Raw genomic sequence first — 26680 nt, forward strand, 5'->3', positions numbered from 1 at the left:
AGAGGAGAGGAGAGGAGAGGAGAGGAGAGGAGAGGAGAGGAGAGGAGAGGAGAGGAGAGGAACTGGGGAGAAAAAAACAGATCTAAATAGCTTTTGGGGATGTTTTAGTGAAGAGCATGGCCTGCGAGAGGACAAGAGCATCTATGAGGATGCTCCCTGGCTGCCCAGCAATATGAGGGATGTGCCTGAACGTCGGCATTTCTCGCTTTCTTCCCTAAGATCTCCCCTAGAAGCCCCAGAAGATCCCATAGTGGTTGGTGCAACCACCACCAAGTGAAACCTTCCAACCTTAATGATTCTGGATTCTGGGATTCTGTGAACCCGGTGCTTTCCAGCCCGGCTGCAGCTCAGCCGATGCTGCCGCGTGTTGCAGCAGAATTCAGTGACCGCAGCATTAGCTGCACTGAGCTGCCGGTTTCTGGCAGCAGCCGGGAGCAGAGTGACAAATTCCACGCGTTTCCACCCAACGGCGCCGCGCGGGAGCCCTCCGGTGTCCCTGCCACCGGGAAAGGCAGAGACAGCGGCCGCTCGTGGGTGACCCGTGGATGGGTATCAGGAAACACCATGTCAGTGAAATCCCCCATCAGTGAAACCCCCATCCCGCTGCGGACCAGCAGCCTGCTCCCCAGCTGCACAAATCCGGGATAACTGGCATATACGCTGCATCCATGGTATTGCTTTTAATTAATTTCAAATAATTATGGTCATTTAAAACTGGAGGATGGGGGTAGCAAATACACTTATTTCTGTATATATGCTTTAATTCCGGCCCTTGCTTTCTTCTGGGCTGTGTCCTCACCCCAGCACAATCCCCGCAGCAGCCAACAGAGCCAGGAGCTGCACACATGGATATTCCCGAGCAGGGACAGCAGTGGCATTTACACATGCTTCCCATTGACCTGGAGTTAACCTTTCAGAGGCTTTCCATTTTGTTTCCAGAATACTTTATTTACATTTTTGTATATATAAAAAAGAGTATATTTGTCTGCTTGCTAAAGTTAGCCACACGTCACACATCCCACAGCGAAACGGTGCCCCAGAGACCCTGATGGGCCCTGGGCGCCTGGCGGGTCCCCTGCCCAGCACAGGGATGCGCCGGGAGCTGCTGCAGGTGCCGGGGCCTTGGGGGCCGTTCCCGGGGGTGGCTCCGCTGCTCCGTGTGCCGGGATGGCCGGGAGAGGACGTCACCGCTGCCGGACACGGGTGGGTGCCGCGTCCTGGCGTGGCTGTCGCTGCCGACACTTCCACCACCACGAGTTTTGCCCACGTGAGAGGAGGTCGCTGACACCGCGTCGCATCGTAGCCACGGCATTCAGATTTACAGAAGGAGGGGTGGGTTAACGGGCTAATGAAAGAGGAGGCCAACCCCATTTGGGTGGATGTTATCTGACAGAAGAAGCAGGGAATTCGGCCTGTGGTGACACCAAAGCGACAGCAGACAAAGCCAAAGTTCTCCCTTCCAGGTTGCACAGCATCCCAAGAGTCCTCCTCCCATCCAAAAAAAAAAAAAAAAAAAAAATCTAAATAAAAATAACTAATTAACTATTGTTAGGGGACTTAGCAAGACTTGGGGTGTAGAAAACTGGTCTTTATTTCTGCAGATATCGTAGCCTGTGAAGCACGCGAAGCGGCACATCCGCACTGCCCGGAGCGAGCAGCAGCCACTCGTGTTTCCAAGGACACTGCAGGGCAAACCAGGGCCAGGCAGCCGGGATGTCTGAGGTTAACGGGAGCCCCGACCCTTTCGGAGGCTCGTCGCTCCCCTCCAAGGCGCAGCAGTGATGCAGATGTGGGAGCGCGCGGACGCTGCGCCCTTAGCGCTCGCCTTGCCCCGTTGCTGTTCCCCAGCAGGGCAACTGGGCAATGGGGTGGTGAGAAAGAGACAGTTACAGGGGGAGCGAGGTGGGAACTGCCATAAAATTGGACGAATATCACTAATTACAATGGCAGGACTCAGCACTGCTACAAATGAAAATGCGCTATTTATTCTTTGATATTTGGCTACCAGTTGCTCCTAGGACGGCTGCACTCCGAGGGACAAGTGCTTCTTGCCCAGATCCATGAGCTGAGCTGCTAAAGAACAATATTGGGTACACCAGTTTAATACAACACATTTAGCACAGTTTGATGGGCTTTAAAACAAAAAAAAAGAGTGGGATAATAAAAAAAAAAAAAGCACTGCTTACACTGGGTAAAATAGCTATTTAATTTTTTTCTCTCTATTCTAAGTGTTCTTTTATGGAAACAAAGCTGAAAACGAGCGGTGCCCACAGCAGCTGCTGCCCCTGTGTGATCCTGCCCTCTCCTCATGCCACACGCATCTCCGTGTGTGTCCTGTGCGCCAGGGCAACCTGCAGGAAGCGCCTCTTGTGCCTGTGTCGGCAGCTAAATATCCACAGTTAAATCTCGTGAAGCCTCTATTTTGTGTGTGTGTGAGCTCAGGCATTCTAAGAAATAAAATAGAATCAGGAGCGATCCGGCCAACTTCTGCAGGCCGGCGCTTGTGAGGCATTCCTATCCAGGGAAGCCAGGAATGTCAATATCCCTGTCCAAAACCACCCTGCTAAGCCCATTTTATTTAATTACAGCTGAGCTGAACAACACAGTGTATCCTCCAGTCCCCTTCCTTCCTCTGCTGCGACAGAAGTGCCTTTTCCATGTGTTTTGCAGCGTTGTCCTTGCTGCAATTGCCGGGTGCATCGCAGCGCCCTGCGCGCTGCAGCACCGGGGCCTGCCCAGGACCGTCCGCGTGTGACAGGCTAATTGCGCAGGAGCTAATTGCGCCCTTGCTCATTAACCGCCTCGCTCGGCAGCACCGTGGCTTGCACTGACTCGAGCACCAGCCGCATCTTGGTTGGAAAGCGGCGCTTTTCGGGCACGAGCCCCGCTTCGGTCCCCGCTCGGGGCTGCGGAGGGCGCTCCCGGCCCGGCCGAGCCGCCTCGGGAAGCGGGGACACCGGGACGCGCTTCCCGACCTCGCTTCCCACCGGCCCCGGGAACGGGCGCAAGCTGGAAGGACGCGAGCGCTGCCGCGCTCCTCGCCGCCGCCCGCTCTCTCACAAGTAATAATTGCAATAAATTAAATTAATAAGGCGAATTAAACCGTCGCGTTAAGTTTTATGAAGCCGCAACCCCGGGAAACTCGTATAAAGCAGCAGCTAAATAGGCGCGGGGGGGCTGCGGCCCCTCGTCGTTGCCGCAGATTGCGCGCAAGAAACGCGGACGGGTTTAAACGCGGAAGGGAAGAGAAAGGAGGAAAATCCGCGACAATTTAACAGCTGCGGGAGCCGCCGCAGCGTCGCCTGCAGCGGGGACATCGCGCCTGGCCCGTGGATTAACACTCGTGCCGTCGGGAAGGGATTGACAAAAGTGAAGCAAACCTGAGTGAAACAAAATATATTGTACTGACAACAAATGTAATGAAATAACAGCATCTTTTTTTTCCGTTTTTTTTTTCTTTTTTAAATAACTTAAAATACACTAGAAAAAATATGGTCAATATAAATAATTTTGTTTTCATGGAGAACAAATCGATACAAAGCCCGTCCGCCCCGCAGTGCGCGCGGAAGAGCTTTCCTCGCGCCGGGGCAGCGAGCTCCGCGCCCCGGCCTCAACAGCTAGAACGTCTTCCAAACCAACCAACCGGAAAAAAATCACAAGATTACGTGAATAGATACACCTTTATGAGATAAAATGTAAATGTTTAACAGTCAACTATCAATTCACATGTTATAGCCAAAATAAACTTTGTTCGTGTGTATCAACATATTTTACATGTACCTAGTACCTCTCTCTGCAATTCGCCGTTGTGTACAGCGGTGCTGGGGGGGAAATGCTCTTTTCCTTTCGTTTTTCCTCTCTTTTCGCCCCAGGAGCAAGCGAGCGAGCAAGCGGCGGGGAGCCGGGGAGGGAAAGGCTCCGTCTCGCTCTTCCCTTTTCCCTCCGGGATTAAAGGAGGAAGAGCCCAGTCACATTTGTTTGTTTTGTCTTGTTTGGTTGGTTTTTTTTTCTCTACTAAAGATGAGGGTGAAGTGCAAGTGAATCAAAGGACTCCATCAATGAAATACAAATACATGCAACCGGAATTGTGCTGCAGGAAGCATCCCGGACAGTTTTCCCATTAGAAATGCGCGGAGAAAGCAGTGTCTCTTTTTTTTTTTCCTCTCCTTTTTATTTTTTTTTATTCTTCGTCTTTTTTTAATCTTTTTTTTTTCTATTTTTTTCCTTTTTGTTGTCACCAACCCAGAGGCTGCTGTGAGATTCGAGTCCATCGGAAGCAACGTGAAAGGAGGCCCGCCTCTCTTATCAAATGTCTCGTATTAAAGTGAACTCCGCAGAATAATAATAATTAAAAAAAAATAAAAAACACACACACACGGGAAAAAAAAAAAAAAAAAAGTGAACTTCCCAGCTGCGCGTCCCGTCGCTCCGACTCTTTTAAATAAGCAGATAAATAAGCAGATCCGCCTGGCGGACGGGGGCGAGTCCCCCCTCTTTCGGGCCGCGGTGGCCGCGCGTGGCGCCGCCCGGAGTCCGCGGCGAGGGGCGGCCGTCACAGGCCGAGCGCGGCCGCGTGTTTCTTGGCCTTGAGGCGCAGGTCGGCGATGCTCGAGTTCTTGCTCGTGGTCTTGGCGGCGGCGGCGGCGGCCGAGGCGGACTCGGCGGCGAGCGCGGCGAGCGGCAGCGCGAAGGGCGGCGCGGGGAACATCATGTAGGGCGCGTGGGCCGCGAGGTGCGGGTGCAGGTGCGGGTGCGCGTGGGCCACGGCGCCGTCGAGCTGCAGCTGCGCCTGCACCTGCAACGACAAGGGCGGCACGTTGCAGGCGCCGTCCTGCGGGGCGCAAAGCAGAGGAGACAGCGCGTTAGGGCCCCGCCGAGGTGCCGCTGTCCCCGTCCCCGCCGCCCCGCGCCCGCAGCCCGCCCGCCCCGCGCCGCACTCGCCTGCTGGAAGGGCATCCGCAGCGCGCCCACGTTCACGTAGGGCGCCACCCGGCACGCCTCGAACTGGCTCGCGGCTCCGATGAGCACCCCTGCAAGAGGCTCCGCTCAGCCGCGGCCGCGACGGGGCGGCCCGGCCCCGCCGCCGCCTCCTCCGCTGCCCCCATCCCCTCCCTTGCTCCCCGAGCAGCCTCCCCGCGGGACGCGCTTTACCCCCCGCAACAGCCGAGGGGGCGGCCCGCACCTCCCCGCACCCCCCGGCACGTGTTTCCCCCCCCAGGAGCAGCCGCACGTCCCTCGCGAGGGCTTCCCCCGAGGGGGCGAACAGCGAGTCCCCATGTTCCCTGTCCCCCGTCCCTTGGGGCTCGCTTCTCGTTCCCCGATCCCAGCCCCCGAGGGGGCGGCCGTTCCCTCCCCCGCGGCGCCCACCTTTGTGCAGCTGGTTCTCCTGCTTGCGGCACTTGGCGCGGCGGTTCTGGAACCAAACCTGCGCACAGCGAGACGGGGGTCACGGCCCGGCCCGGCCCGGCCCGCCCCCCCGCGCCGCCACGGGGAGGAAGCAGCCCCATAAAAAACGGTAAAATACAAATAAAACACCCGAGAGGAGCTTCCAGGCCCGGAGCGGGGCGATTTTAGCCGCGGTTTCATCCGCTCTCGCTCCCCAAACTCCGCGCTTCCCCCGCGCCCGCGGGTCTGCACCGAGCACACTCGTTAGGAGCTGCCGTTTAAATTAGCGTTACCGACTAAAATCCCAAGACTGAAGCGTTTAAGGAGACACTTCTGGGGGGGGCATCACTGCCACAAGCGCGGCCCACAACCTCCCCGTCCCCGCGCGCAGCAGAGGGTGGCGCGGGAGCGGAATAATCGTCTCATTCTCATGATAATTGAATTTACTGGCCTCGCCAGGGCGGCGAGAGCAGCTTCTCCCGCGAGGGGGGCATTTCCCGCGTGCCTTTTCCACGCGGCACTTTTCCTTGCTGAGCAGTCAAAGGGGAAAATTAAAAAGGAATAAGAAATTCCTTTTTTTTCCTCCTTCTTCTTTTGAGGTCTTTCTTCAGGAGACGGATATAAAGGCGATTCCCCCCGCCCCGTCGTTTACTTTCGGCCACGCCGCCCGTGCCCCCCCGAGCAACCGCGAACTGGTGCGAATAAAATAATCATAATAAACAAGTAAACAAAAACATCACAAAGCAAGCAAACAAAAATCACACACAAAAATAAACAAAAACATGACTGCAAAGCGTTTTGCGGAACTTTTTTTTTTTAAACTGCTCTAATGTATGTAAATGTCCCGCCGTTGTTGTGCGCCCGCGCTCTGCAGAGCGCAGCGCGGATTACGCGCGAGCGCGGGCTCTTTGTGGAGCAAACCCCCTGCGGGAAGAGGCGCCTCCCTCCTCATTCTGCACCCCCTCCCCATCGCGGACTCGAAGCTGTGCAACTTTCCTTGGTTTTGGTTAATTTGGGGGCAGCATAAAGCCGAGAAGCACGGGAGAGTAAAGAAAATAAATTCAAAAATGCCTTTTTCTTTTTTTTTTTTTTTTTTTNTTTTTTTTTTTTTTTTTTTTCCGCCGGCGGTGAGCAGAGCTGCTTCTCACGACCTAGGGCTCAGTGCTGCCCCGAGGGCGGCGGGGACCCCCCCGGGCTGCAGATGGTGGCGGCACAGAGATGGGGGGGACCCGCTCGAGCGCAGATGCGCGGGGCCGAGCCCGCTCCCTGGGCTCTGCCACGGACTCACCCGCCGTTGCTCCCTCTGTCTCTTATTTTCTTTTTCCCCTTTTCTTTTTTAATTTTCAGGGGTGAAAAATGCACGCGACAGCCCTATTTGGTTCCGGTTGGGGCGGGAGGGTCCTGTCTCCTCCAGCAGCTTTCGGGAGGCAGCGGGAGGTTTCGCGGGCGGATTCAATAAAAGCGAGATGCGGTTTCGCTATAAAAGGGGAACGCTTTAAACAGCCCCTTTTATTTATTTATTTTAGTTGTTATTCCGCTACCGATTTCTGTATTTCACAGATCGGAAGAAAAGCCTCTCTGAGCTTCTATTTAATTTTATTATTCTTTTCCCTGCGCTTTCCCGTCGCTTCCCTCGCTCCGCATTTAAGGACCACGACGAGCAAACGGCACGTTTTTATTTCATTTTCGCTCCTGGGCGCTAACGGGGCTCAGCGGCCGCGCAGCCGGCGAGGTAAGAGGCGCATCCGTCGCGGCGCCGCAAGAAGGGGCGAGAAGGAGTAAAAAAGAGCGGAAAACGGAGGAAAAAAAAAAAAAAAAAGAAAAAAAAAAAAAGAAAAAGGGGGCACCCTCCCCCGGGGGAAGGAGGCCGAAGCCCCGCGCGGCCGCCCGGCTACCTGCACCCTGGCCTCGGAGAGGCCGAGCCGCTGGCTCAGCTCCTCGCGCATGAAGGCGTCCGGGTAGTGCGTCTCGTCGAAGAGGCGCTCGAGCTCGTTGAGCTGCTCCAGGGTGAAGTTCGTCCGGCTCCGCCGCTGCTTCATCTTCGCCTGCCCTTCCTCCTCCATCGCCTTCGCATCCTCCTTGCGCTCCTTGAGCTCCGCGGGCGCTGCGCACGGAAGGGGCGGTCAGGGGGCTCCGAGCGGCCCGTAAGGTTTTTGGGAGGGGGGGTCAAACCGTGTTGGGAACCCCCCCCCCCTCCGTTCCCATCCCTCCCGCGGACGCGCGAGGCCTCCGTCGCTATAACCGCTTTTTTTAAGGGAATATCGCGGCGGGCAGGAGCCAGCGCGCGCCCGCGGGGCTCAGCCCCAGCCCCAGGCCCGGAGCCCCCTCCCCGGGCCCGGCCTGCGCGCAGCGGCCGCGTAGGCCCCGCCGCGGCCGCGCTCCTTCCCGGCGCTCGTCCCCGCGCCCGGACCGGCGCTCGCGGCGGGGGCGGCCCCTGCGCGTTGCCTCCCGCGCCGCCCTTTGAACAAAATATTAATAATAAAGAAGGAAGGAAAGAGGGGAAGAGGGAAAGAAACGCGCCCCGCAAGGCGGGCTGCGCGGAGCGCCGCGCTTGTTCCTCCGAGGATTTATTTTTCCTCCCCAGTCGTTTGCCCGGCTCCCAACAAAAGGGGCAGCCGCGGGAAGCTCCGGTTTCCCCGCGCGGCTCCGCGGGTGCGGAGGGGGAAAAGCGGCGCCCGCGCGGGGCGCCGACGGGGCGCGGGGAAGGACGCGGCGCCGGTGCCGCCGTTACCGTCGCTGAGCTTGGGGGTGGCCGCGGCTCCGTCGGCGGCGGCGACGTCGGGTTCCCGCGGCGGGGAGCGCGCGGTGGCCGCCCGCGCCGCGGGGCTGCCCGCCTCGTCGCGGCCCGGCTCGGCCGCGGCGCCGCCGCCGGGCTCCCGCGGGCCGCCGCGCAGCGGGCCGCTCTCCAGCACCTCGCGGTACGTGATGAGCTCCTTCTTCTCCTTGGCCTTGGGGTCAAACGACTTGGAGACGAAGGCCGTGAGCTCCTCCATGGCCGCGCCTCAGCGGCCGCGCTCGCCCCCGCGGGCGCGCATCCACGGCGCGGGATGGCGGCAGGATGCGCCGAGCCGGGATGCGCGGAGCCGGGATGCGCGGGTCCGGGATGCGCGGAGCCGTGCCGGGATGCGGGCTGCGCGGCTCCCGGCTGCGCCGCCCGACGTGCGCGCCGGCGCCGGGCTCCGATAGTGCCGCGCCGCTGGAAGTGGCACTATTTATACTTTGCAAAGCCGGCCCCTCGTTCCCGGGAATTACCTCCCCTCGGAGCGCCCAGCGGAGCCCCCTTGTCCGCGGCCGCGCCGCGCCGCCCGCCGCGGGGCACTGCGGCCAGGGCGCGCGCCGCTCCGCGCCGCCGCGCGCCGCCCTAATTAATTTAATTAGTTCCCCGCGCGAGGGTCCCGGGAAGCGGGGCCGGCGCTGCGGGGGAGTGGCCAGAGCGGGAGGCGGCGGCGACAAGGGCGGGCGGGGGGGAGGGGGCGCGCAGCATCCGCGCCCGCGCAGCGCCCGCAAACTTCCCGCGGGGCCGCGCAAACCCCGCGGAAATCGCCGCCTCATTGACAGCGGCACGCGCGCATCATTAGCGCTTCCTCGCGCCGCAAATCGAGGCGCCGCGTTAGGCGGAATTACGCTCTCCGAGGCCAATTCCGATGTTTTCCTCCCGGCCGGTGGAAGCCGCCGCTTCCAGGGCGCAGCGCGTCTATTTGCACCCTCGCCCGGGCTCTAATAAATTATTCAGAATTGCTTAACTCCTGCCCGGGCATTGATTTCCCGTTTGACCTCTGCGCGGGTGACATTAGGCGACGCGGCGGTCACTGTCAAGCGGATTCCGCACCCAGCCCGCTGTTGCGCGCCCGCGCACCGTTTTACTTGGAATTGTGTCTTATGAATAGTAATAATGATAATGATAATGTTATATTAATATAATAATAATAATAATGATAATACTGTTTTAAGCGCTTCACGTAGCCAGAGCAGGTCCCCTCAGTCCTTCCCGGTGACAATTTTGGGTGCTGAGAGGGGTCGCACTGCGCGGGGGAGAGGGGGAAACCAGGGCTCGCTACGCGACTTCAGCGCCGCGCGCGGGGCCGGTACCAACGACTTCTAATGGACCGCGCGGCCGGGAGGGCCGGGGGGAGCCGCAAATCCCCCCGCGGGTCCCGAGTCCCCGGGGGGCCCCGTCAGGTCCCGCCGCCCCCGCGGCCCCACGCGCGTCGCGGCGCTCGGCGCGCGCGGCCCCCGGGGGACACGGGGGCGTCCGGGGGGGCGTCCGGGGGGGCGGAGCGGGGGGGGGTCGCATCCCCTCGGAGCCCGCCGGGACCCAGCGAGGCGCTTTAATTACTTTGGGCTTAAATGAAAAACTATAAATTTCATTTTCTCTCCCCGCCCCGCCGCCCCCAGGGTCGGAACAAGCCCCCTCGCCGGGAAACCAGGTCGAGCGGCGCCCCCCGCCCCCGGGGACGGCGAAACGCGGCGTTTTCGGGCAATTTGCAAATAAATCACTGAGGGTTTAATCACGGCGCGCGCTCCCCTGGCTCCCCCGGGCTTGTCCCGGCGCGTGCGGCCGCACAGGGCGGGAGGGCGACGCTGGGAGGGGGCCGGGGGGAGGCGACACCCCGGGGGTCCCGGTCCCTGTCCCGCTCCCTGCGCGGGGCTCCATCGATAGCTCTGCGCTCCGCCGCGCTGCCTGGCCGCGTGGGTGCGCTCGGCGGTGGCTTGGCGCTGCCTGCCCGGCCTGCGCAGCGCGGCGCTGCGCTCGAAGCGGCAGCCGCGGGCCCGGAGCCGCGCGGTGGAGCCGAACCGGGCCGCGTAGGGCTGGGCCCATAGAGCCCGGCCGGACCGCGTGGAGCCGAACCGGGCCGGCACAGCACAGCCGGACTGGGCCGCCGCAGCGCTCAGGTAACCGCGAGGGGCTCGGGCCCCAGAGGCGCCGGGCCGGGCCCACGTTGCCATGGTGACACCCAGGCCCAAGCCCAGGCCTAGGCCCGGTCCCGGTCCCGGTCTGGTCCCGGTCCCGGTCTGGTCCCGGTCCGGCTGCGGGCTCCGCCGCTGCCTCCGCGCGCCCTGTGTCCCGGCTCTCGTGGCGGTTCCGAGCCGCGCGGGGCCCTTCCCGGGCACGGGGTGTCCCCGCGGCCTGGCGCTGCTTCTCTGCGTGTGGCCCTCAAATCCAGAGGGGTGCGACCGAAAGCTGCGCATCTGCGATGCTGGATCCAAGGAACCTTTCTGCAGGTGCAAAACGGGTGGTTTTGAATGATGCCGGTGACGTTGTCTAAGCAAAATCCGTTATTTAACCAAAGCGCAGTGTTGTGGCACCTGCAGTGCTGCTGGAATGCCGCTCCTGCGGCGGATACCGGAGGGTAGTAGCTGACTTTCTGCAGTTCTTTGGCCTTTAATCGTTTTGTTTCTCTTTCCTAAGATCCCCGGTTATGGTAGCTGTATATAAGTGCCCCTCCTGTGCTGGTCTGTGAACTTGACTAAGGAAACAGGAGGCCACTAGGTAGGTGTTTAACAGCAAGTCAGGCTGTGGCTCACAAGAACAGTCGTTTCCCTGCCTTCCTGGGATAGAAGGTGCCTGTGTGACCGGTGGGGCTTTTTTCAGGGGCCTCGTTTGCAGAGGGGCCACATAAAGAGTGTGTGGGGTCGGAGACTGCTGCGAAATAGTTGAAATAATTCTGGAAACTGTAAAGCAAGACTGGGCAAGGTCAGGTCAGTCTATATGATTATTACGCTGTAACGTGTAGCTTGCTCTGAAAAGTGTTTAAAAAGAACACCTCTTCCTCACTTCCTGTTTTACTTGTTATTTTCTTAGCATTTTTTTAAACCAAAATAGCAGTTTCCTATATATATATTTATATTTATAACTTTTCAAAGGAAAACTTATTTCAAAAGTGTCAGGAGACCTTTCTTTTGGATACTCCAGCATGCCTGTGCTGAAAAGCAGAAATCTTGGACTTACCAGGTCCAGCCATTAACAGCTCATCCTACTGAGAAGCTATATGGTTTTGGACAGACTGTAATCCTTCAAAAAATTGTTTTATGTACGTTTATGGAGCTTTCAGAAATAGTTAAGTAGCTGATGAATTTGATGGCCCAGCTTTGTGAGTGCAGCTGCCAGAGGTCCTCATGTCTTGAGACAGCATTGCTGTGCTCTGTGTTCCTGTTTGGCCAGAGCAGCTTGATTTGGGCTCAGCAGAGGGTGAGGAGGCACAGGGAGACTGGACATGGAGCTCCAGGAGGGAACATCTGGGATGAGAGGGGAATCAGTGTGAGCTGCTCTGATGGGAGGGTTGGGAGAAACTTTTCTGTAGAAGTCTGGGATAAAACCTGTGCTTTCAGCAACCTGCCGTTCATCTGCTGCCAGCAGTTGCTAGTATAATGCTTGTGCCTCTTTCGAGTACTGCTCTGTAGTCAAGATTTAGAAAAGCAAACAAAAGATCACTGCTGTTACTGGGAGTTACTTTAATGTGATGCAGCTGGTAGCACCCAGGCCGCTGCTGGCCTGCAGGTGCTCAGACGTGCTGGGGAATGGTAAACACGCAGCTGCTGGCTCGCTGCCTCCCCAGCCATGAGACCCTCATCCTCCTGGGGTCTGCACGTAAGGAGGAGGGGTTGGCCAGCGTGAACCACCTACTGCAAGCACAGTTTAACTGCACCTCTCTTAACTCAGAGGTAGAAGTCCTTGTGGGGCATCTACAGCCTTTGACCTGGAACATAGGGTTAGAAAAAGCCCATGAGCTTCAGCATATGAGGCCATGTAAAGAGTCATATTTTTGTAGCGTGCTTTTTAGAAAAAATAGAAAGTGATATAAGGGTGCATAGGGATATATGGATAAGCATGGATACCCTGTGTTTTAATGGCTAGTCTGGTTTCAGACAGGTGGGAAATAACAAAATTAGGGTGGTCTGAGCATTCTTAGTTTATGTCCTTGGTCTGTGGGTACTTCCAAGTGCTGATGTGGGGCTTGTGTGATGTGTCCAAGTGCGTTCTGTGCCCAAAGATATCCTCCTGTGAGAGGTAGGTATTGTCCCCAGACCACCAGCCTGCTGCTGGCAGCCTCTTTCCAGGTGACCCCCTCAACGAGCTGTCACCCACAGAATCACAGAATATTCAAGGTTGGAAGGGACCTCTAGAGATCATCCCTGTGTCCGCATCCCTGTGTCCCGTAGCTCTTCCACGGAGCAGCTGGCGCTTCCCAGGACTGCTGGGCTGGAGGCTGTGGGAAGGAGAAGGGTCCTGCCTGTGTGCCCTGGCCGCCTGGTAAAAAAGCCCAGCGCATGCTGAGATTTACACAGTACTCAGTATGCTGCTTATGTGTCCAAGTGGGGGAAAAAAAACCCAACAAACTGATGGCAGATGAAGAAGGAAGTTAAACAAGAGATGATATATATGTTGAAGTGTAATGTTCTGGCTCATAATGATATCCACTTCAAGCGGTGAATGTCTCAGCAGAAGGACTCCGTGTTTCTCTGCTCTCTTTCATTAATCTTGCTGTCGTGAACCTTGGTTTGTGAGCTTTTAACTTAAAATCCGTGCATTGTGGTTTTATCTTTATGAACAGCTCTACTTAAGTTCGAGATTCAGGTTCATCTTCATTTGAAGATAGTTCTATTAATACGTACTTAAAGAGTCTTATTTTACTGTTCAGTAAGTGGTGGTAACTTAGAGCTCTGTAAAGTGTTTACTAGTAGTGGGGAAAAAAAATAAGTACCAGCACAAGATAATGTGTTGATAAAAGTTTACCTTCCTCCACAGAGTTAGAAATTAGTGTTGTATTTATATAAATAACATGAAATGTTCTGTGAAGTTATGCTTTTTTTTTTTATCTTCTCAAAAAGCTGAGTGGATTAACTTTAGGACATTCATAATAAAATGTTGCTTTTAAAGATGATCTTGCACAGTGTAACATCTTTCTAAAGCTCTGCCAGTTTGGGTGCACGGAGCTCTGCTGGTTTTGGCTGAATATTTCAGAAATGCTTTGCTTGAATTGTTAGCTCAGTGCCCAGTCCCAGTGCACTGAAAAGTGAGACTGCTGAGGCCTGGGGTGGGTGTAGGAGGAAGGGGGCAAAGCTTCCTCATGTTTAATCTGTTGGCCCTCCAGACTGCAGGAGAGGGATTGGCAGCACCACATTGCGTGCCTGAGAGCCACGTGTGATCTGCAGAGTTTGGATGCGTGGGAATGGGAATTACGTAGCTGTCCTGTTGGTTGGAATAATAGGTAAACTCTTGTAAACACCAAAGAATATCCAAATATCTGCTAGTTTGGGTTTGCTTCGCATGTTATTGGACAAAATGCAAGTCATGCAGTAGAAGTCACGCAGTGTGTTGTGGCCAGAGCTTCCCCTGCAGGCTTGCTTTGCTTTTAACTGATATTCTGTGAAATTCAGTGCTGTCTGTATATGTATTAAACTTGGAACGTAGCTACAAGGAAAACTCCCTTGGGAATGTGGTTTGTGGTGCGCTGATGTGGTGAGTGCCAAATCTGCAGGGGTGTCCGAGGTGTCCATGTACGGTGATTGCACGTATATTTGTATATAAGCATAAATGTAATGATTTTTCTCTCTTGTTCCCTTTTCAGCCTCTGCCCTGGAGATCAGGATCTGTGCCAAGGTGCTAAAAGGTATGAAGAAGGGCCAAAGTTTGTATGAGGAAAACTTGCATCTGCTAGGAGTGTGAGGGCCCCAAATATGTCTCTGTTGGTTAAAGACAGATGACGCTGTGGTGAAATATATCATCCAGTTTCACTGTTGATATGAACATTGAAGAACTACAGGTTCCAGTTTTCCTAGTACAGAAGTGACTAGCGAGCCCCAAAATAACTGTTTATTCTTGGGAAGAAGGCTTCTTGCTAGTTAAAAGTGTTTGAGGAGGGATCTTGTGACTTGGATGGCAGAGCTACAGGTGCTGAATCAAAAAACACTTTTAAGACTATCCACTTTTTTAAATGCTGAAAAAAACAAAACAAAACATTTCTTTACTCAGAAGATGACGGTAATAAAACTGATCTCTTATGATTTGCAAACCAAGAAAAGAAAATTATCCTTGAAGGAACTAAATGAATGGCAGTGTACAGGCTTTTTTTGTTTGTTTACGACTCTATTGGCAAAGTAAGTAAAGCCTTTTAAAGTTGACTGTTTAGACTAAGCACTGAAACTGGCCTTGCTGTAATGAAGGGGGGCGGGGGGAGAAAGGATTTAAAATAGCTATCTAGAAAATATTTTCTAAAAGGATATTTTGACAAGTAGAAAGAAAGCCATACATACATAATGGGCAAGAACAAGTAGTTGTTGATTTCAGTTGCTCATGTAACTGACTACTTGTATTTTTCAGACTATGCAATGAACACAATAATCCTCCTTTAACTTAACATTAAATATACGGTAACAATGACTGCATATCGCCGCAGCATGCAATTTCAGATATTGGAAGTATTTGTGTGACACGTTTCTGAAAATTTAATATTTATGTATAAAACGTACAAGTGAGTTGAAGGAAAACGTGTTTTGATATAGTAATGGATTTTATGGAAGTATTTGCTTGTGTTTAAATAATTGAGATACCCCTTTTGAGAAAGTTTAGAACAAATATTCAATGCCATAATAAATTTCTGTAGATTTACCAACAGGGTAAATTTCAAGTTACTTGTCAATCTGAGATTTACGATATTTTATGAAAAGATTAGTGTTTAAATGCAATCCCCAAATTTCCTGCCCACATAAAAAAGATATTGTTCTTACGTGTATAAAGATGCACACGTAAAGATATAAACAATATAAAGATACTATTATATAATGCAATGTGGACACACAAGCTTTTCTTACAGTTTAGGATTTTTGTTTATATACAGTTTAAAAATGGGGCGTCGCTCGTCAGACACAGAGGAGGAGACCAGGAGCCGGAGGAAGAAGAAGCATCGCAGGCGCTCGTCGTCGAGCAGCTCCTCGGACAGCAGAAGCTACAGCCGCAAGAAGGGCGGAAGGAAGTCGAGGTCGCGGTCTCGAGAGCTCCAGTCTCGTTCCCATTCTTATGAGAAAAGGTGCATCCAAAGTGGGCTTGGATTCAAACTGAACACTTGATGGACAATAATTTGGTGCTAGAATTATAACTTGGTGCTAGAAAATACTTAGCATGTCTAGGTGTACTGGAAAACATTGGAAACTGCTCCTGACCAACCTTTCTTTGGTTGGTAGGAGGGAGGGATTGGTAAGGGGCAAGTTGGCTAGTTCTGTGTGTGGTTTTTTTCTCCTTCCCTCTTTCTTCTGTTTCTGCTTAGCATCTACATAGAGCCCTTAGGGGACACTGTGAGATGACACGGGCTTTGATGCCAACAATATGCTGATGACATGCAGCTTTATGAATCTCTTTAGTCCAGTGCAGGCATGGCTATCTCACAGATAAAAACAGAGCTTGAAGGGAGATTAGAGTCTGGATGAAGACCAGTTGACTTGAATTTAATCCAGAAAAGACCAAAGTTCCTGTTTTTAGGATCTGGCCAACACTTCTGCTTGGTCCTTAGTGTAGGACACTTGTTATCAGCCATTGAGTCACTGTAATGCACTGTGGCCATGCTAGGTTTGTCTCTGACCCTTAAGAATCAAAAAAAAATCAAAAAATCTCTCCAAGTACTTCTCCATGTTCATTTGGTAGGATTATTGCACTCCTCTTTCAGGTGAAGACCTGATCTGTAGTGGTTAACCTGTTAATCCTTTCCAGTCGAGAGTGGCTGGGTGAAAGCTAACATTTCATGAAGTTCATTTTTAGTGCTGGATCTGTGGTCCTTTATACTGAAAAGAGATCTGTACAGCATGTTTCTGTAAGTCCTGCTGAGAATGTGGGTCTAAATGTTTCTCTTAGCTTAACTTTGGCAAAGAGGCAGTGAGTACCCTCAAATTACTCATGAGCTGTCAAGAGCTGGGTTGTGTTCCTGGATTTGCCCTTAAAGCATTGTATGATTTGGGGCAAATAGATAATTTCTTTCTTCTGCCCTTTCTGCCTTGGAATATTGGTTCTACAGTATATGTTCTTTAAGATAGGCACTACTCATATGTATATAAATCACAGTGTAATAGTGGTATACGTTGACACAGAACCTGCAATACAAATAATATATTTATAATTTTTTAATACCCTTTCCAAGAGTAAACATTGCTCCTTAGAAGCAGCAGCATGCTAACAGCATGGTCTTGTTTTAGACGCAGACACAGATCCAGCAGCAGTTCTTCATATGGCTCTAGAAGAAAACGCAGTCGTAGCCGGTCAAGGGGCAGAGGAAAATCCTACAGGTCTCAAAGATCAAGGTCAAAGAGTCGAACAAGAAGGTAAGATTCCTTTTTTCCTCTTTTTTTTTTTTTTTTTTTCCCTTTCCCTCCCCTCTAGGAAAGGAAATGAAAATACATGTATGGGATAGATCACTTGTAATCATTCCAGCAGATTCCAAACACAGGAATTTTAAATATTAATTCTATCTAACCTGTACACGTAATATGAAGCTTTTCCTGATTCATGAAATCTCTGTACTATGTTTTTGATATACTATATCTTTGATGACACAATTGGATTTGAAGATAAACTATGTATTTTGCATTTGTACACATACAGAAAACTGGTAAGGTCATTCTAGTTTCTTCTAACTATAATCACCTGAAAAAAAATCTGGGATGTTTTTTGATTATAACTTTCTGTTAAATCAGTGCACAGTATTGGCTTGCTGAAGATGAGGCTTGACTATGACTTACTCCTCTACAGTTCTCTTGAAGAAATAAGGATAGTTGCAAAGATTTTAGCTAGTGTTTATAGAAATCTCTAGTGTTGAAAACAGATTTTTTTTATTATTTGTGCATATTAATCACTATCATTTCTTTCTGTTGAAATCCATTGCTGAGTGATAAATACCAGGAAGGCTGAAGCTTTTTTGGTATCTGTATATAGTTCTTCAGCTGGGTAGGTTCGTATATCATGAATTTACTAAAACCGTGTGATCTTTTACCAAATCAGTAGAATTTTTGCCTCAAAATGATGTTGAAAGACATAAGCATTTCACTTTTTCCTGGTCATATTCTCCCCTGACTCATTCACAGCTGTTCATTATAACAGTTGCCTGGACACTTATTGTTGCTGTGCCTTTGTAGTAGCAATTTGGTTATTCAAACAGTGTGATCTCTCTGTGAGCCTACAAACCTTCTGAGTAGGCAACCAAGCTGGGCGTAGAAATATTCCTGTATATATCTACTGTTTTTATATCAAAATCACCTTTAAAACAATGACATGTTGAAGGAAAAAAGGTGAAAATGAAGGTATTTTCCAGTATGTTGCACACAGAGAGAAAATCTGATGACCAGTTTTAAAGATCTTGGTGTTAGTGTGATGAATTTAAATGACAGTTCTTGTTGCACCTAGTTTAATATACTATTGATCATGTTTTTCAAGGTGTTTATTGATCTTTATTGCCACTGCAATATATGGAAATTATGCTTCTAAAAAATTTAACTTGACTGCCATTTATTTCATTTCATGCTGTGAAATATTATTTATAAAATACAGTGGCTTTTCAGTACTCCAGCTATGAAGGTATAGCTGCAGGTAACTTTAAATTATATTACTATTCACAAACATAGAGAAAACGTGTGTGTGTGTGTATAAAATTATGTTTTTATATTATATATATATAAAAAAGATCTTTTGCCATGTTAAAAGCATAAAACTAAAACCAACAGGTCACACTGACTGTTTTATTTTTATTTATTTTTTAAAAGCTTGCTCTACTGTGATGTTAAGCCATGATGAAGCCATGGATTAATCTAATTTCTGGGGAGGAGTTAAATCGGTTGCAGAAAGCTGCTACCAAAGGTCTGCTTTTTTTTTTTTTTCACATTTATTGAGGCAGTTGTAACGGTGCTAAATGACTCCTTTTTGGGCTTTCTCTGTCTGCTGATCTGAGGTATGGGACAGCTTTCTTAGGAGGAGTGGCGAGTGCATTTTCTATCAGGTAGGAAAAGAGCTTGTGGGGGAAAGGAGTGCTGATGCAGGGGTATAAACTGGACATCATGAGAAGCTGACCAGCACACGAACAGGCTCTTCAGTATAAGAGCTCTGGGGGCCTCAAGTGAAGTTTGCTGGTGAGGGAAAGGCCACAGTTGCCTGTGTTCCGTGTCGTTAAGCTTGGAGCTCCTTGCTGCTGGAGGCTGTGGAGACCAGGCTCTCAAATGAACATTGTGTGAGAAGGACTGGTATTATGGAATTTTCATAGGAATTTGGCATCTATAACTTTTTTTTCCACTCCCACACTTGGTATGGGTCAGTGTGTTTTCTTCCATAAATGATTTCTAAAGGTAAGTGCTGTAGGTGGTGTGTGGCGACTAGATGCAAGCAGATAGTGTGTGGGTTTGAAACGGCGCGAGGAGCGCGTGTGCCGGCTCTGCGAGGGGGTAGCCGGGCAGCTCCACGTCCAGTGTGGTGATCTGCTCGGGAACATGCCTGGAGCTGCCGGGGCACCGTTTCTCGTGGTTGGAAATAGGATGAATGATCCTATGGAGGTGGGAACATGTAGGAACCTCTGAGGTGTTTGGAGAAGAGACTTGGAAGAGCCAAAGAAGAGAATAATGCCAACTGCAACCTGTAAATACACTTTTCTGGTTGCAAATGGTAAGGCGAAGGGAATCTAGGAAAAAGGGTTCTGAGGTAAAATAGTAATTAACCATTTGTTAAACTTAGCTTTTCTGTATCTTCTATTACACAACGGTAAATTAGCTTAACGTAAGCAGAACCGAGGCAGAGACACCTGACTCCAACTGACCTATTGCAGTTTTGTCTAAAAGAATTTAGTCTCCAACTTTGTTTTTGACATTGTTTTTGAAGGAGAGGAGAGAGATTTGTGGGAGAATCACATCCAACCTTGGTTTCTTTGAGGGAAGTCATTATAATGGGTGGCCAGAAGCAGTTCTAATAGAGTCTCCACTTTGCATCTGCTGTGGTGGAGTCTTCTTTTAACCCTACTGGGGCCTGAAGTTGACTCTTTAAACCCAGGATGGAAATGTTCTATATGTTATCCTTTATTTTCTTCTTGAAAGGTTTTTTTTTATTATTATTTTTCTGGAAGATTATGTTGTTTTATAGAGCTTTTATTTATTTTTGTTCTTGCTGCTCTTCACCAAGAGGATTTTGTCTTCCTCCGTGTTCTCAGGTGGACCCAGTTAGCCAAGAAATGCTGTAGTGGCTCTCACGTTGGGTGTGCACAGTTTTTCCTCAGTTGAAGCTGTTGTACTTTATTTCAGATTGTCTTTGGCTGTTCTTGTCAGTGTGAATTTCCTGGCTGTTGCCGAGGTGTGATAACATTGTGAAATCCAATAAATAGGTATCAAGGATCTCATCGGAATGTTTACAGAGATATAGTTTTCCTTTTTTTAGAGAGACTTTCAGGATCTCAGTAGATAAAGTAAACATTGCAAGATGAGGGGTTTGTATTTTGTATTTATCGGGACTTTTGTGTCTCTCACTTGAGAGGGGGGCCATTGGGAGAAGTAATGGTAAAGACTAGTTTTTATGACAGTGGAAATGGATTCTAATTATTTGCTCTAGTGTTTGAAAAAAATATGTAAATAGAAATCAATCAAAACTCAGGTGGCTTCAGAAGCCATGGCAATATTGATGGGGTTATCTCCCCTAGGTCAAGTAACAGGGAATTTGCCAAAGCTCATTTTAGCACTCTCCTGTGGTCGCTTATAAGCTGCTTTTTTTTTTTTTTTTTTTTTTCAAATGTGATTATAGCTTTGCAGAGCATGATTTCATTGTAGTTTTTGTTTCCTAGTATTAAAATGTGAGACTTGAACCTATGTTTTCTCCAATTAATGGAACTCTCGTATCTCCTGTGTCTTTGGAGCATGCATGGATGAGGTTATTGAATCTTGGAGCTCTTTTAACCTTTTCATTAACTTTATAGTTTTATGAGTTTAATAGAAAATTCCATGAAGTACCAACTTCTAGAAACTTAGACTAACAGCTAATAAAATTACCAAAAGTAACTCAAGAAGCCAACTTATATCAGCATAGTGGGAAACGTGTTACCTGCCAAAGGAGTCTTGTAGAGCTCCTGCTTCTGAATTGACAGTGGCAGGGAATAAAATCTACCGAATACTGGGGGGGGGAGGAAAAAAAAGGGGCTCGAGCAGCTCTGGTTTTCCAGTGGGAATGTACCAGACAACTAGTCTCATATTGGACGTTAAAATCCTTTACATGGTATCTTTAAATCGTTAGATTTGTTTTTGAAATAAGTCACCCGGATGTCAAGTTCTGTTTCTCATAATGTCTTTTCTCCCTGCAATTTCCCATCAAATTACGACAGTTTGTCTTTGGGGGTAATGAACATATTGGTAAAAGTATTTGTGGTTGGAATGTAATTTTTAATAACTTCTCCAAGAAAGGTATTTTATTTGAATTAATCATTCACAGAGCTTTAAGAGAAATCATTAAATATTTTTAATCTGAAAAGTTTGGCCTCTAAAAAATATTTTGAGTTGCTGTTGTGTTTTTTGTAAGTTAAATCTAATTTTTTATACTTTTACTAGAAGATAAAATGTGTGCATAGTGTAATTATTTTATTTTGGATCTATTTTTATGAGTCAAAAAGTGGGGCTTTCTAGTAATGCTATAAATTTAAAGCTGTCCTACAGCAAGGTAGTACAATGCAAATATGACTTAATAAGATCACAAACTGAATTTCAGCAAAACAACCAAGATTTACATTAAATTAGGAATTTTAAAACTGATTTAGTTTGTTTTACTGAGCATTTGCTTAATAACATTTCACCTCCTTGCAATCTTTTTAAAGACAATAATTCGTCTGTGAAATGCAGGCACATCCTCAGCAGAAAAATTGAAAGCAACAGCTCACTTTCTGAAACCACACATATAGTGATATAAAGAAATATTTCAGCTCTACGAAATTTAATAAATCATCCCATTTCCTAATTTGATCATATTAGATGCTGATGTGGAAGAAGCATTTCAAATACCGTCTCATTAATATACATCAGTCTGGGGAATAGAATGGAATACTTATGCAGAGATGTCACAGTTACTGTTTCTTAGTTTACTAAGTGGAACAGGTTGATGTGATACCGGGTGCTATTTGTCACTGTCTTGCTAAAATGGTTTGGGTCGAGTTATGGAGTCCAGAAAGACGGCGGCTGATAAATCAAAAGTGGATTGAGTGGACAGGAGGCAGTGATTGATACTGTGACAGGATATGAAGAAAGGAATCTTGATACAAGCATGCATGAAATTGAATATGAGAAGGAAAATGGCCCTGGAGTATGGATATTATTCAAGGAAATGAGAATAATAATATCATCTTGAAATTATTGCTGGGTGAAGATTAGGATAGTTCTTATTAGAATATTATGCTTCTCTAGAATGGAGAAACTCAAATTTCATGTAATTTGTACGTGGATAGTCCTGAATCTTTGGAGAGTTTTTACTACTATAGTTATGCAGATTAATTGCATATGAAAATAGTTATTTTACATTAGAGTTTGTAGCTTAAGTCTTTTAATTTATGTAGCTTTAAATAACAATAGCCAAACCATGTTAAACTTCTCTGCTTGCTTTCATATAATCCCGTGATCGTAGAGGATTTCGTATAATTGCATTTAAATGAGAGTTCATTTTCATTGTCTGCCAAGTGCTTTTGACTTCCGCTGTTATGTTAAATTGGAAACTGCTGTCCTGACGTATCCTGGACACGGTGCAACCTAAAGACTGACACCGTAACAGCTACTCTACCTATACACACCCGAGAGGAGAAAATAGAGTCCCCAGTGTAATCCTGTTTGTGAATTTGCTGGTTTTAGGCTGTCGGTGAAGGAAGTGTTTGGTCAGGGTGTTGGGGTGGGAGTGGGGAGGATTTAACTGCACCTTATCTATTCAAGCTTTTTTGCCCGGTCTAATTGATGGTGAAATGGGTACAGCTTATTGCAGTCCAGCGGCAGGGCTGCCTGCTTCTGGGTGGCTTTGGGGTGGGCTTCTCTGAGTGTGAAAAAGCAGAGCGTAGATTGAAATAGCCACTATCCTCCTGCTACAAACCATAATGAATCTGTGTTCAGCCCCACAGGTTGTCAGATATATATATATTTTTTTTCTTCAATTAGTGTTACTCTTCTAAATTTGTACTGTTTAGCGATGGCGTTTTTTTCCAGTCATGCAAAAATGTGCAACATGAAAAGGGGCAAGAAATAAATAGTTAAATAAATACATAAACATTTCTTTACAATAGTACAGTGTTGGTATACAACCTGTGAGGTGAGGCTCACAAATTTCCTGAGCTGTAAAACCGGCCCCATTTGCGTTGCCTGTTTTATGACACAGTGTCGATGGAGTTACAGGAATGCCCCTTCTCCCTCTGCTTTTTCCTTTCCACCCTGCTGCTTGGCACCCAGAGTGCCAGGCAATGCTCACCTGGACTTAGTGATTCTGCCACTGAGGTGGATGTGGGCACAGGAGCTCCGAGCTTCTTTCCAGCAGTTATTCATGGCTGGTGCGAGCTGCAAATCTGTGCTGTGCATCCGGTGTTCGCTCTGTGGACTTTATAGTGTGCCCTTCTATAGGAGAGATCCTGGGCTTTTTGCAGCTTTGTTTTTAATACTGGCAAGATTGAGTCATCTTCTGTAGGAGGTTTCTTGTCTTTGAGAATTTCCTTTTCTTTTAAAAGGCAAATTAATTGTTATAATATGCCATAGTCTATAATCTTTTTTAATCTTGGTGGTAGACCTGGTTGCTAATGCATTTTAGACCTGATTGCTAATGCAATGTTTTGCTTTCTACTGTTATACTTTTCTGCTATGCAGTGGTCCTCTTGGTCACTTGACTAATCAATTGTTGCTTTATATTTCAGGTTAATTTTTACGACTTAATTTTGCTTTTTGCAAGATTTTTTTTTTGTGTGTGTGTGTGGCATTTGTTCCCATGCAGAGCCAAGCTGCCCAGCTGCTGCAAATGCATCAGCCTTTAGAGTGACTGCCATATGGGATGGGGAGAGCTGGTGGTGGAAGCAGCTGGGCAAGAGGGGGTATTGATCTAAGCTGATACGTAACATCTGCTCTGCTCCAAAATCATACCTGTAACACATGAATCACGTTGAAGTGAAAATTACGTGTCCTACAGTTCATGTATGACATTTTGGTAAGAGCGTAAAAACTCTTATCTGGTGCACTGATGGCTTCTATGGAAAGATATCATTCTGAGGATTTTTCCACAGTTTGGGAAGATGTAATTCTTGGCATGTCTTGGATAACCAGTGTTGGATGAAGATATAATCTCAACTAATCTCTACTAATTTGCATGCAAAACTTGCAGGTTGCAAATCATGTCTTTTTGGGAGGGAATAGTCTCCATTATCAGCAGCTTTGGGAAGAATTTTTGAGGAACAGTATCAACCAGAAAAGAAAGCTTGCTTTTTTTTTTTTTTTTTTTTTTTTTTTTTTAAGAGAGAGGAAGAAAAGAGGATTGTGTGTTTTGAGGTGGCCGTTGATGCTGGCAGTGCTGTGTAGTAGAAGAGATGATAGGTAAAGGAAGAGCAGAATTGAAGTTTCATGGATCTGGAAGGCAGTTTTATAAGAAAACACTATGGGGGGGGGGGCGGAAAATACGATGCAGATAGGGGAATTGAAGTTGAGGTAGGTTTCACCTAAGGAGTCAAAGCCCTGTTAACATAGGAGATGTTGACTCCCATGGGGAAAAGGAGAGGTTCTTAGTGAAGATTCTGACCTGGCCATCCTGCAAACAGCAGAACAAGACTGTGTGAGTTATGAGCAGGTGACAGGAGGAAGCTGGTCAGGAACTAGAGAGGTAAGTTTGGGAGTAACTAGTAGTTATAACAGAAAACATGAGATTGCTGCAAGGGAAGGGAAAGGTTGAGATTAAGAATCCTCCCTTTGGATATCCAGTGTAAAAGGCAAGAGAGGAGGACAAGACAGTTAAAGCTGGGCCTAAATTGTCAGCATTGAAAAGTTGTTTTAATCTCTTAAAATTGAAAGGCTTAGTGGCCATTACTGTCTTTGGAAATGGATCCAGGAATTTTCCAAAGAAGCAGATAAGAGTCATGTAAGAAATGAAGCGATGCTATTTAATCAGAATAATTCTCTTGAAACATTTCTTCTTGAAATTTCTCTTGAAACATTTCACTGTTTCTGATCTTCCTGGTGCTGACCAGATTATTACTCTTTTAAAGGCCTTGGTCTGCTGACTGCGATTTTTTTTTTCCCTTGCTATATGGATTAATACTGTGACATGCAACTAGTTGTTAAAATCATGTGGGTTTTTACATATGAGTATGAACATTGTGTATTTGTTTCTTTTCTTAGAGGTGCAGAAGGGGAAGTTTGAGTCTTTGGTTTTGGTCCATTAGAATGTATATTTAATTAAAATATTGTAAAGTTTCTTGCATTGAACTTTATTTGAAGACACGAGGCAGAGAAGAGCATATTACAGAGCTTGTTTGTGCAGTCTTTATTTTTTTGTGTGTGTGTATAAAAAGCAATAAAGCAATAACCACCAATGAGCACATTATCAAGATCTAATTGACCGCTTTGGGAAATTAAACTTCATAAGGCAACACCAAGAGCTCTTAAGTTATCAGGATGGCCAGAGAGCTGCTAGTGGCAGTTGCTTTGATTCCTTTCTCTGTTATTAGAAAAGGCCTTTAAAAAAGGATGTGAATTCACTAACTGCTCTTCAATTAGCCACAAGTACTGAGTTTAATTACATGAAAAACACTTTTTTAAAACAGTTCAGGTGTTTTTATATTTCTTTATATATATCAATGTGCATAAAAAGCTATACTTAAAACACATTGTAAAAAGGAGGTTGCTCGTGGATTGGAGATTTTTCTGGGGAAGAGTATGGTTAAGTTTTCTGTTTGGAGAAAAGGTACTGAAGAAGAATTAGATTTCCTTTAGTGGAGAATTGCCTCTGATTTTGCTGTTTCTATGTACCTAAAACAGAAAAGAAAACTTTCTCAATTACAGAAGCTCTGGCCATGAAATAGATTCTATTTTTTACCCCAGAGATAGTATTTCTGGAGGTAGCTACGCAAATCAACATATAGCAGATGTCTTCAAGATTCATTGGTAATATAATGAGATAATTGTGATCTGCTATAGTGAATTGCGGCTATTTTCAGTGTTAGGTAACACTGGTTAATGTCTAAAATGGAGTTTCACATGTATCACTAGAATTTCCCAAACATATGGTTTAAAACTGTAGAATTCAGTAGAAAAAAATTACTATTGATTTCATCTTTTCTTCTTATAACATTGAAGAGTGCCTGGTTTAAAAACTTAAGTGAAAAATACGTGTTTCTGCTGAAAGTGTTTACTGCATTTTATTTTTAGAACTTAATGACAAAAATATTTACCACAGTAGCAGCTGTGCTGTAATGCAGTAAAAGGAGCTATCAACCTTCTCTATCCAAACAATTGTTCCAAATTTTATTCCTTTATTTTTGGGCAGCTATGACAGCTTGCGGAAGGTGTGTGCCTCAGTTAAGAGGCGCAGGTTCCCTCTTCCCGAGGGGTTTAATGATGGGTTCCTCTTAGTAGTTTTAGTCTCAGGTTAATAGCTTGACTGCTGCTGTCTGTCCTCATGCTTGTCCATTGCTCTTGGGTTGCTCTCTTGTAGCTCCATGGGGGGCAGGTAGAACAAGGCTGTTTTTCTTCTAGCCGAGCACCGCAGATCAGGGCTCAGTGGCCAAATTTGTCATTAGTTATCCTGGGAGAAAAGGATTTAGCAGTGGGTAAGCTGCTGCCCATCAGCAACCCCTGTGCGGATGGTCTGGGGGGCAGTGGGGGCCGCTGCCCTCCCCAAGAGACCCCCGTGCTCCTCTGCACCCCCGTCCTGAGCACTGTCAGACAAAACCACCGTGTCCCATTCCAATCGGTTCTTCTTTAAGATCCGCGAGGCAGCTGGAGCCTTTCAGCTTTGATTGCAACCAAAGCCTGGCTTGAGGGTGAGCCGTGGGCCAGGTGAAGCTGATTTAAGCCGGGCTAAGGCCGTGCTTTTCTGTGTGGCCCTTCATCCTGCCGCACGCGCCCTGTCCGCTTCAGAGCGGCGCGTCGAGGGGCTCGTGTGCCGGGAAGCCGCCCCGCGCGCCGGGAAGCCGCCCCGCGCGAGGCCGCGGAGAGGCCCTGCGGAGCGGAGGCGCCCCTGCGTTAGCCGCGCAGCGGAGCGGGGATAAGAGCAGGTACCAAAGCGCCGCTCTGCAAGCGGCGGCCGCTGCGGCAGCACGCGGAGGGGCCGCGGCCCGTTGGTGTCAGC

The 26680-nt window shown here is 48.4% G+C and overlaps 2 protein-coding genes across 5 annotated transcripts in view; one reads left to right on the forward strand and one right to left on the reverse strand.

Moving 5' to 3' along the window:
• Positions 1–4552: 4552 nt before the first annotated feature.
• SHOX2 (short stature homeobox 2) lies at positions 4553–8378 on the reverse strand. Of its 2 annotated transcripts, none has more exons than XM_026045390.1 (5): positions 8117–8378; positions 7281–7489; positions 5368–5425; positions 4942–5030; positions 4553–4795 (listed from the first exon to the last, which is right to left on the reverse strand). In XM_026045390.1, exons 1-5 carry the CDS (start codon positions 8376–8378, stop codon positions 4553–4555), a joined length of 861 nt encoding a protein of 286 aa, XP_025901175.1. The 2 variants fall into 2 exon arrangements, with proteins under 2 accessions (XP_025901175.1, XP_025901173.1); XM_026045388.1 differs by having other exon boundaries at positions 4553–4831.
• A 1819-nt stretch (positions 8379–10197) lies between these two features.
• The window catches only part of RSRC1 (arginine and serine rich coiled-coil 1), a 105738-nt gene continuing 89255 nt past the window's right edge, over positions 10198–26680 (forward strand). Inside the window, exons 1-4 of one of the 3 annotated variants that reach the window (XM_026045291.1) lie at positions 10198–10278; positions 13956–13997; positions 15225–15413; positions 16570–16695. In XM_026045291.1, coding sequence (XP_025901076.1) covers positions 15232–15413; positions 16570–16695 — 308 coding nt within the window. In that variant the 5' untranslated portion in view covers positions 10198–10278; positions 13956–13997; positions 15225–15231. Of the gene's footprint in view, positions 10279–10804; positions 10877–13955; positions 13998–15224; positions 15414–16569; positions 16696–26680 lie in introns of those variants that run through there. The other 2 variants (XM_026045289.1, XM_026045290.1) reach the window with 2 other exon arrangements.

This window comes from Nothoprocta perdicaria, unplaced genomic scaffold, assembly GCF_003342845.1.
Source record: "Nothoprocta perdicaria isolate Ctin4 unplaced genomic scaffold, notPer1 scaffold_4, whole genome shotgun sequence".
NCBI classification, from domain to species: domain Eukaryota; kingdom Metazoa; phylum Chordata; class Aves; order Tinamiformes; family Tinamidae; genus Nothoprocta; species Nothoprocta perdicaria.

Bases quoted from the DNA above. Each gene is read 5' to 3' on its own strand.
- SHOX2 (XM_026045388.1), bottom strand. From the start codon at position 8,378: ATGGAGGAGCTCACGGCCTTCGTCTCCAAGTCGTTTGACCCCAAGGCC. The intron at 7,490-8,116 runs GTAACGGCGGCA...TTCCGTGCGCAG, and splicing joins CACCCCCAAGCTCAGCGACG to CGCCCGCGGAGCTCAAGGAG. The intron at 5,031-5,367 runs GTGGGCGCCGCG...AGCCTCTTGCAG, and splicing joins GGAGAACCAGCTGCACAAAG to GGGTGCTCATCGGAGCCGCG.